This window comes from Magallana gigas, chromosome 8 (assembly GCF_963853765.1).
Source record: "Magallana gigas chromosome 8, xbMagGiga1.1, whole genome shotgun sequence".
NCBI classification, from domain to species: domain Eukaryota; kingdom Metazoa; phylum Mollusca; class Bivalvia; order Ostreida; family Ostreidae; genus Magallana; species Magallana gigas.
The window spans coordinates 47,787,688-47,799,123 of record NC_088860.1 but is presented as its reverse complement, the minus strand read 5'-3'; the positions used below and the strand labels follow the sequence as shown (position 1 = coordinate 47,799,123).

Genomic DNA, 11,436 nt, shown 5'->3' with positions numbered 1-11,436 from the left:
ATGTTATAACAGTAATTCCTTTAAAATGTTATCAAAAACATGTTTTAATATTACATGTAAAAACGTCAATTTTAATGGAGTTGGAGAAAAACACATATCGTATAGTGGTTTAAATCTATAACATAATATATATAACGTTACACCTTTATGACGTCATAGTATACTGACAGAGCAATTGCGATTATAGAGAAATAATTGCAGCTCCTCCGTATGGGCTTACAGTGGGAAAGAACAATGGAAATGCAAATATAATCCTATATGGTACGAACCATATTTGATTTAGGCCCGGTGGACACAGCTATTGATTCACATCTGTATTATATGTTTTTTGAATGTTGACCGATATCGTTTCCAAAACATTTTACTTGAATAAAAGGTTATATTATCTAGTAAATCCTATACCGAAATGATTTCGTGATTACACATTTAAGCTGCTCATGGTCCGATTTTATATCAAATTAAACGATGGTTATGCTAAGTATATGTCATCTTCGCTAGCCAAGGGTGACGATCCACTCTGCTACTCTTTTCACCCTTGGCTAGCGAAGATGAGTATATGTATAATAATAGACATTGCAGTAGTTTCCCAGTCAATTAAGTAAACATTCAATGAAGAAAAATACGTACAAAATTTGCTGACATAAAAGGGTACCGCGTTATTTCGCTTCATGTTAAATTTCACCCCTGACGAGGAGACGGGTATGGTTGTATTACGAGTTTGTCGTCGCTTTTAAATAAAGGTCGAAATGATCAGACAAATTACAAATAAATATGTGTACGTTGTTCGCTAATATTTCTGAAGTTTAAAATCGATGCATAGCATGCGGGTTGAATGACCTCAATCATTCTGGGGACGAAACCAAACGGTTTCTTTTTCTAAACATTCCCGTGATGCATTTTGGTTTGTTTTTTCGTTTGCCCAAAAAGAAATTATTTTTATTTACTTTGAATATTTCTAACTTTGAAAGGAGACTGCTGGTGTAAATAGGAGAAAGTCCATAATTTCTAAGATAAATGGTTTGTATGAAAAATGTTGATACTGTAATAACAAATAAATCGGACCAAGCAGTTTTAACTTGTTGTTAACATGACTTCAGTGTTTCTTTTTGATAATTCTGAATAACAATTGTATCGTTGATAAATACTCTGTATTCATTCTGTTCATGTTTATAGACAAGATGGATGCATATGATTGTCCACGAGTATCAGAAGTATCCTGTACGGGGGTCTGTGTTCTCATATAGGAACACGAACGGAAGTGATCATCAGGAGGGAGTTGATGGATATGGAAGAGATAATACGGAATTCAATAGGAGTAAATAAGGGGATAATATGCATGCATAGTGGTAGCCGCAGAGAAGGATTTAGGTTGAAGTCCTCAGATCAAGATATATAATGTTTTGCTATATAAAAGATATAATATTATCTGTGATGTTTCAAATTCTGTTGATTTTTATCCATGTACAATGCTCATGGAACACTTCATTACTCCTCTGGGTTTTGTAAAATTAAAGCTTTTGACTCCAGCAATAATTAAATGTCCCGTAGTCATGCATATGAATAACTACTACATATCAAGTACAAAATTCAGGAACATTATGCACCATACTTTAACAAATTCTGGAGTTTTTACCGAAAAATTGCGACTGCATGGACCTTGTTCCAATTTTTATTGGGGAGGCCATGAGATGGACTATAGTTTATGTATACTAGTAGCTAGTGAATATTGGCCTCAAACAGCCCAACCTTTGATCGCTAGATGTCAGCTGAAGCAATGGCCAATCCAGACCTTACTTAGGGAAATACTATTCAATGGATGTCACGTTATGCCCATTGGAAGTAAACTAATTGATGATGAGAGTGAACTGGAATGGAGACTTTCGTTTTCTCTAGCAGAACAAAAACTCGTTTATTCATTCAATCATACTCAATTTCTTTGTTATGGAATGTTGAAAATATTTTTAAAAGAGGTTTTGAGTTCAGAGACACAGGAATCGTTAATATGTTCCTATTTTATGAAGACCATTTTGTTCTGGGAGATTCAGAACAATCCGGACGACGCATTTTGGTGTCCTTCAAATTTACTGACTTGTTTCTGGGTGTGTTTTAAACGTTTGTGTAAGGGTGTTCTTGATGCTTACTGTCCAAACTTTTTCATCCCAGAAAACAACATGTTTAAAAACAAAGTGTTTGGTTCTTTGCGTGAAGTTTTGCTATCCCAGTTTATAAGTTACTATGAGATGGGTGTGACTTGTCTGATGCAAAGTCCAATTCTCAATTCCATCCTAGTACCAGCTTTGTGTAATCCGGATTTTTCATTTCCTTTCACGGAAGGGCATGTTTTGCCACTCGCTAATATGGATGTATCTATTAAAGCTCAATTACTTGCAACTCAGTATCTTGAAGTCACAAGAGCAGTGTTATCTAACACTGAAAACGGTATCTATCACTCACTCAGGTCCAATCCTTAGCATTACAATATGCGATATCAGACATTCTTTCTCAGACGGGTTTTATACTGGCAAGTAGCTCCACAAACAACAGAAATAAAGCATGGTACAAAACAGACAGAATGGCTAAAAACATGTTACGATTGTCCTCTAGGGTAGGACCCTTGTCCCAAGTACTCTGTTTGTGTGTTTATTTCTACAACACAGGTCGATAAAACAAAGTTCAAGATTTAATAAAAATATTTAAGCAGAGATTCTCACAGCCCTTTGTCTTGTTTGATGATCGTGACAAAGACAAGCAACTGTATATAAAAAACATTGGTAAGTATCCTTTGGGCGAAAGAATGAAGAAAACCTGGGTAAATGATTTGTTCCTTCCGATCTCCTACCTATCTGAATTCGATTTAGAACACACTATGTGTCAAGGAAGCATTCTGGATCTGCAGATTCCGCTACTTGTCTCGTTTCACATGTTAAATGTGCTATCTAATCACAGACTAGGAAACAGATCCCAGTGTCTACAGTCACTGACAGACCTACAGACACTGCTTCTCTGTGATAACGGGACATATGCACCCTTAGAATACAGAGACATCGCATGGCACATACTGGGGATCTGTCAGCACGTTGTGGGGACCTTCACGGGGCGTTACAGTCTTATCAGCAGTCAATAAGACAAAATCCATACCATAAACTGCACAGAGCAACTCTTAACAGAATATATATTTAGTTCTTCAACAGTTAAACGTGTAGTTGTTATAATCAATCGATTTGTATATGTGAATATAAATTAGAATTGTGTTTTATGTATATAATATTTTTTTGGAATGTAAAGGTTCTATAAATCGCATGCATTCAGTGAAGTCTTGTTTGTCTTTTTTATTCTTATTTGAGACTGGTTGCTTGGAAAGTTGTTAATGACAGTTAAAAATATATCTCATTTCAAAAATCATTTCAAAATCATGAACATTTACTTGCTATCAACTAGCAATGAAAATCATCAAATTGAAACTTTTCAATATGACATTACCTTGAAGGCTTCCATATGCTAGAATTTCTTTTTTGAAGTTCTTTTAAATGATTTGTAAATAAATCTAATCTGAAGGTTCAGATGATTTGTTCAGATCAGAATTTCCCCTTTATGGAAAGTCGCATTGCATTGTGGGTGAAATTATCCTTCATTTTTGGAAGTTGATTTTAATTAACTCTCCTATGCAGTTACTCCGGCAAACCGGAAGTGAAAATACTATAAAGACCTGAATGACCTGAAACTGTATGTAAATGACATACTTTTATATTTTGATATATTATTCATATACAGCTAAGGAGCTACTTGCCAAGCAAAATAACATATGATACCGTTGATTTTAGCCAAAAAAAATATTCAATAAAATCAACTCCCGTCAGTACTTCAGTACTTTGATTGGGGGATAGCATGGGTACATTTCAAGGGCTTCGTGCATTTCTTTATTGAAAAAATGTGAGAGTCTTCGACTGAAAAAAAAAAGTTTTCTTTAAAATCAGCCCTGCCAGTATTAATTAATTTTATCACGCCTGTGTTTACGATCACGTGATTTACCTGGTTTAAATATGTTCAAATTAAACATCCGTTAATGGTTGAGATTTTCTCAACTGCGTTAAATAATGGCTTTAAAAATATATGAATTATTCTTATCATTTATTCAAAGGAGAAAAATATTAAAGCATAGCGTATTTTGATAAGTGTTAGGACAATATGCACATCAATGAGTCAAGCTTTAAGTACTTTCAGTACCTAAATTACACAAAGGAAACACAATTCGGTCTGCATATAACTACTTTTACCCATACCCTCAGGCTGTAATCAAAATATATTTTATGTTGCAACAAAATTATCAAATATGTGCCCATTTTACTTGCTTTTCACAATTTAGTATATCGGCTGTTCTCCTTCTTGGTAAATTTCACAAAAAGCTGTGTTAAATTTAGTCGATATAGTAACGACAACATTTTACGACAACCGTAGTTCAAACTGTCCACGTTGGAGGCAGACGCCGGTCTTCGCAGCTGGAAAACAGAACGACCGATAGAAAACGTCACAAGATGAGATGATACAAAAATGTTCCCCGGGAAACAAAATGAGAGCTTTGTTTTGTTTTTCTGTTCTTTTACTCCAAGTATTCAAATGCCACGCTAAAACAGTATCGGGAACATTTTCATCGAAAGTATCTCGTAGTGATTGGGGGCAGTATGTGACAACATTTTGTTTTCATGGTAAGCAGAGCAGCTGCAGTTCGCAGAGAGAGAGAGAGACAGACAGACAGACATACAAAGAGAGAGAGAGAGATTATCATTACATATAGTAATCTTTTATCAATCTCTAAGATTAAATATTAAAAATATCAACCGGTATATTTTACATAGTTTTGCTGTCCTATAGATGGATATATATTGTATTGTTTGGATGAGTAATCCAGTTTTAATGATAAAAGAATATCTGATAATTCACTGACAAAAGATTATATTATAAACTCTGTCCTAAGGCATTTATGCAGCACAGTTAATTTCACTCACACATTATCGCTCAGGAAAATGCACAGGAACGGAGATTTATAATGGGTAATGTTGACATCTTTTCACTATTCGGAAGTCACTTGGAATACCTCGTACAATTTTTCAACGCTATCATCCGGGTCTGTTGTTATACAAAATCCGTTTATTGAAAACTGAAAACCCGACAGGCTAGTGGGGGATTCCCAATGGAGAAATCTTTGAAATTTTACACACTTTTGAAAAAAAATCATTTGAACCCTGAGGTATTAATAAATATCGAGTACTTCAGCAAAATGTGAATCAAGAATATCTTTGGACAGAGTATGAATGTAACTTCATTCTTTAAATCTCTTTGAGTGATGGAAAGAAGAATTTAGCTAGGGCCCAGTTTCCAACAGATTCCAGTAAATTCTTCATTAATATCCATTTCAGGAAATGCCTTGATCAATTATACCTTGGAGGGAGAGACGGGTGGAACCCCTCAGCTGCTTCTATTTACAAAGGCAGACTTGGAGGATCTAGAGGAGGAGGATTGTCAGGAAAAACTCAGCAGAGCCTCCTTCACTTGTAAGGGTTGATTACTCTCCTTACATGTCTTTGCTAGAGGAGGTTGTGGGGTTTTCACATGTTATTGTTATGCATAATCATAAAACAGGGCTTCTGGTTATCTAATTCAGGGGTTGTTGAAAGGCTCCAGTCCCAATATAGAATAAAGGAACTGGCCTAAAACCAATGCTTTTGGCCTAGAACCAATTCTCACCAAGTAGTATTTCTTGCCAGTGCATTGAAACATCATCATGATCATACTATTACATATGTAACTACTCACATGAAATTACTTGGTGGCAAGAACTGGTACCTTGCGAGAATTGAATGTGTTCATATACAAATTATTATTCACCTGAAGACTATACATAAAAAAATGAAAAATATGTATCCTACATAAATTTTATTTTAGATTTTCTGTAAGTAATAAAATACAAAAAAGATTTAACAAAGCACAATTGTATACAAATGTACTTAAAATATGATGATTTTTAGTATGCACGTATGTATTCTCTAGACTCCTTAATTCTGTGAATCTGGTGGTTTGTATCAAAGGGCGATAATATAAAATCGCAAATGTGGAACTTTTATCCTATTTCGTAACTCACAAAAAAATAAAAGCAAGATTTTAAAATCAAAGAGGGGTGCTTCTCATGATTTTAGGCAAATATTAATTCCTCAAGTTAATTAGGATTCTTTGGTAATGATTTTTATCTTCAAAAACAATGTTTTTTAATAGGAGCTCGGAATGTATCATTAATTCTAAAAAAAAAACAACTTACAACCAATGTAACTTCCTTTATCGAAATTTATGCACAATTAATGTACTTTGTTAAAAACAAGTTTATTGAAAACTAATAGTACAGCAGCTGTATGTGAAAAATGACAGATGTAAAAATATTTCCTATATTACAGATGTGAACTGTATGAAACATGTATCAAATGTTGAGTTATTGTTTAGATGAGCTGAAGAATACAACAGGAAATGTGAGTGTGAATGCTCAGCCGACCCCTCACCTGTACCATGTCTTGTATGTGGACCAGTCCACCTGTCTGGGTCCGGACTCCCAGGGAGAGGGGGAGGGGAGTACAGAGACCCAGGAAATCCAGTACACAATCCAACTCCTAAATCCAGACAGTCTGGGAAATCCGACGGAACACTTCGGAGATGACGAGACAGGTAGATTCTTATGTCAGTTTATTTCTAAACTGATTTGGTTAAAAAAACATGTTGATACTTATGTCAACAGAATTCAGAGATGTTTTTAAAATAAGACTCTCTTCAGGTGACTAGATCCAAGTAACAAAGACAGATCAACAAATCTAACAGTTTCTTTGTTGCATCAGTGAACACACACAGATATACACATGGATCTATGTGTACCTTTATTTCTGTCCATCATTTTACAGGTTTTCTACATTTTTATGCTCTGTTAACCTTTCTAACATTTTATAACAGGTCTCCTTCGGTTCTACCAGCTGTTAACCTTAGCGTACTTCGTACTTGGCTGTATATTTGCGCCCCGCCTCCACGAGACCCTGAGTAAGGGCGGCCCCATGCAGCTGGTGATCGTGTTGCTGACCATTTCTACCTGTCTACAGGCCACAGGTACCTTCATCATGATGATTCACCTGGCCAGGTAACCAACACTGTGTACCTATATAATATACATTTATTTGTGAGAGCCTCATTGTCATAATTTAAAATATTTATCGCTGTGAAGCAGTCTTTTGTATTTGGTAAAACTGGTTAATGCTGGCTTGGTTGTAAAAATTTATTTCCTCAAACCAGATTTCCTATTCTGTCAAAACTGTTATCTAAGCAGTAATACCGAGTCATTTATCTTGGTCAACATTCACAGTTTCTGGGAAACTGTTTTCCAAAATTTCAAGTACATTAACCTTTGTGGGCATTGAAACAATGGGGTGAATGAAAACTACTGCTACATGATGTGTCCTTTGCTCATCATGTGGAAGAAGTCCTACTCTGTATAATTCTTTTTTTTGGTATTTTGAGGTATTCCAAAGATGGAATGGGATCGTCCGCCATTGAGTTCTTTGCTGAATGTAAGTTACAATATCAGTATGAAATGATACATTTTCCACCACAAATATACAATAACAAGTATCTTAATTGTTTAATGTAAATGAATTCATGTTTGATGTTCCCTTTTGTTTTGCTATTATGTACATTTATTGCACATTCTGTTCCAGTTTTTGACGTTCTGTCTCAGTTTGCCATGCTGTACATTTATTACACATTCTGTTCCAGTCTTTGACGTTCTGTCTCAGTTTGCCATGCTGTACATTTATTACACATTCTGTTCCAGTCTTTGACGTTCTGTCTCAGTTTGCCATGCTATACATGCTGCTCAGTCTAAGTCTGGGTTGGACGCTGGGTACGTCGTATCGCTTTGCTCATCTACAGATGGTCAGTCGCAAACCCGCCGCTAAAGTGGTTGGCACGCTGGGGATCCTGCAGGTGAGTGGCAAATCTATTCATAACCAAAAGAATTAAGTTTCACATAGTGATCTTCGTATAGCCATAATGTAATTAAGGCCCTTTTTCTTTAATGGTAATTGTTTACCTAATACAGTGTATGTGATATTTTTTTATTTTAGACATACATGTAATTTGTAACATCAGACATTGTACTTGATATTTAAATTTGTTGTTTCATTTGCTGAACCAATGGCTTGTGATATCAGACATTGTATGTTATATCTTCTGATTTCATATAGCGTGAATGTTATTCTGTAATATTAGGTGGTGTACATGTATGTGATATCTGTGGTTTCAGGCGGTGCTGTTTGTGTGGGAACAGATTCAGGACAGTGACCACCGCATGTACCACGCTCACCGCAGCTTCGCGGGCGTGGCTCTGGTGGTGCTCAGGATCCTTCTGGCGGCTCTGTTCGCCTGGAACCTGAACGTCATCGTGTCATCAGAACGCAGTGCTCTACGGCGGGAGTTCTATAAATCATTTACCAAGGTTTGTTCTTTTATTCCATCTACCGTTTGTATGGCAGTAAACTTATATATATATAATAAATGTAGATCTTCTGTGAAAGGTTTTTTTTTTCATTATGTAACCTTTTGATGGCAGCATTTCCTTATGAATATTAGGTCTTCTGTACACAATCTATCCGTTATATGTATTTAAGAGGTGTTTTTCTTGTTGGTTGATCAACGACTGGGTTAAAAATCTGAATATTATCAATTGTATTCTTTAGAAAAACAATGTTTCTGCAGTTAGTAGCTAAAATGTCAGGTTGAATAATAGGTTGAATAGTTGAAGAAGTTGATAATAATGACTTCCAACATTGCAACTGAAGGGAAGTAACTCTTGCCAAATTTTTATCGTTTGAATAGAAGAATTTATTAAGCAGCCGTTTGTTTTCTCTTCCAGAGCTGCATGCTGTGGTTTCTGTGCTATCCTTTGCTTGTTGTGATATCCTGGATATTCTATGAATATCTACGTTATAAGGTATGTACAGGTATGCATATAGGACAACAGTTGTCTTGTTTAAAGTTTACTTAGTAGATGAATGACATGCTGAAAGCCATAGATAAATGAATATTTATTATTCAATGATAATAATTATTGACACAACAGAAACTAGTAGCTGTAAACATTTATGTAAATGCTGAAATCACTTCTTACATTGTATGCTGTGAATAATGTATTACATTTGGCTGTGTAAATTCTAGTGGCTTCCGCTAAATCAAGTACATGTACATAACTAATTGACATACTTATGCATATAATTATGATAAATAAGTACATTCAGACATGCATTATTTTAAATCCACTTTGACTTGTTTAGAAAATCAATTTCTACTAAATATAATACGTTTACAGTACTCTGTTGTCATTAAGTATTTTTTTTGCCTGTATTGCAGCTGATTACAGTTGTGTGTTATATACAAACTGTTTTTGCAAATATAATACGTTTACAGTACTCTGTTGTCTCTAAGTATTTTTGTGCCTATCTTCCAGCTGATTACAATTAGTTGTGATATACAACAGTGTACAAACTGTTTTTGCATAATTCTTACAAAGTTTCCTTGCCTATCTTCCAGTTGATTACAATGGGTGTGGTGCTGTGTCAATGCTGCGCGGTGGCCATGTTGTACAAACTCTTCTTCTCCCGTAGCCTTTACTGGGAAGTGTCGGCTCTCTCCAGCACTCTACCCCTCAGAATGGACCGAACCTTAGGACATAAACTGTACTCTTGACCTTTAAGGTCACACATTTGCCAAACTTTAGGACATACCCTGTATTCTTGGTTTCAAGTTTTTTATTATTATCTAATGGTAAATGAGAATTTTACGTCTCTATTTTTGTAATGCTGTATGTTTGTATTTATTTTGTTTTAGACTGGTACCCATGGTTTGGTGCAAGGCTCTGGGTGACAGTAGATTTTTTTTTGCAGGCACAATAGACTTTCTATTTTTTCTACTGGTTTATGCTTGGTGCTTTGTTAATTGTCAAAGTAATCTTCAATATTTTGTCAAAACAGAGAGTGGAAGTATTTGTTTGATTCTCCCCAAGATCTGGAGATATTGCCACAAAAAATGTGTGCTTGCATTTTTTTTATTCAACACACCCTGTCACCAAAAAACTTGATTTTTTTTTTTTGCAAGATTCTATTTTTACATGTATATCTCATGTTCTTTAGATTGTTCAATTTATCATTGAAAACTAGTCATTCATCAGAGCATTAAATATTCTTACAAAAAGAATTTAAAGCTCATTTTCAAAGCCAAACATTTGCCTATTTCAACACATGTCCATACCAATTTAACATTTTTCACTTTTGAACAAAACATTTTACAAAAGTCATAAGTTGTTATGTGTTTCAAAGTATTCATGTTTTGTTGTATATATATTATCATATCATTGGAGAATGGGGTATGAATGTTGCATATAGATTCATTCTATGGGTAGCAGTAATTTTTATTGAAAGAAATGACTTGCTGCTGAAAAAAAGTCAGCTACCAAGCCCCCAGATGACCATGCCTTTAAACTGTATTTAATGAATCTGGTTGTTTTTTCAAACTAAGTAAAAATTGCCTAATTAAACTGAGTTCTTTATACTGCAGCCACAGTTTTATAACTATAGTATATGTGGTGTAGTGTGGTATAACCATTGGTGTACGATGTGATGACAGAGGGCGACTGGAGTTGTATGTCTGGTACATAAATATACTTTGTTTTTCTGTGATGGTATGATTGAATCAGAGCTTGTGTGTCTGTAATTGTACAGGCATTGGAGACCTGGGTTGTATGATTAACACATTGTTGAAGTTTCCTTCATGAGATATTGTATGAAATCATGTCTTAAATTGTTACTGTATGGTTGTACAATTAAAGAAATCATTCGATAAATATCATTATGGGTTGTTGTTTTTATTGGTTTTTTTTGTAATACATTGCTTCAGAGTATCAAAGTTGGCCAATTTTCTTACTGTTAAAAAGTAAAAGAGGCATTTCTCTTTATTTTGTATTGAGAAAATAATATAAATATTGGTATGTATCAGATGTACTGGTGACATAAGAGCCTCAAATTTAGATTCATTTAAAGTCAACATTTTCGTTGTACATTTGAGGATAAGAAGGTAAACATATCTTGAACTGGCTTGTTTCTGCCCAAAAATGTTGCCAAAAGAAATAAACTTAACTTTATAAATAGTATACATATTATATAAATTATAGCTTAAATAAGGAAGGTTAGACATTTTTCTCAACAAATGGTTGTAGAGAGGACACCAATGAACCCCCTTCACATATTTCAGATTGACAAAATGACACGCAAGACTCCATATTTATTGCTTTTATATATTTTGGCCAGTGTCGGGCAGAAACAAGCCAGTTCAAGAAATGTTTACATTCTCATCCTCAAA

The 11,436-nt window shown here is 34.8% G+C and overlaps 1 protein-coding gene across 2 annotated transcripts; it reads left to right on the top strand.

Moving 5' to 3' along the window:
- Positions 1-4,393: 4,393 nt before the first annotated feature.
- Positions 4,394-10,926, top strand: LOC105339381 (integral membrane protein GPR180). Of its 2 annotated transcripts, XM_066068071.1 has the most exons (10): positions 4,394-4,703; positions 5,415-5,549; positions 6,490-6,708; positions 6,988-7,168; positions 7,546-7,595; positions 7,859-8,010; positions 8,330-8,521; positions 8,939-9,016; positions 9,613-9,776; positions 9,910-10,926. In XM_066068071.1, exons 1-9 carry the CDS (start codon positions 4,538-4,540, stop codon positions 9,766-9,768), a joined length of 1,329 nt encoding a protein of 442 aa, XP_065924143.1. In that variant the 5' UTR covers positions 4,394-4,537; the 3' UTR covers positions 9,769-9,776; positions 9,910-10,926. The 2 variants fall into 2 exon arrangements, with proteins under 2 accessions (XP_065924143.1, XP_011443208.3); XM_011444906.4 differs by having other exon boundaries at positions 4,395-4,703; positions 9,613-10,926.
- The last annotated feature ends 510 nt before the right edge of the window (positions 10,927-11,436 follow it).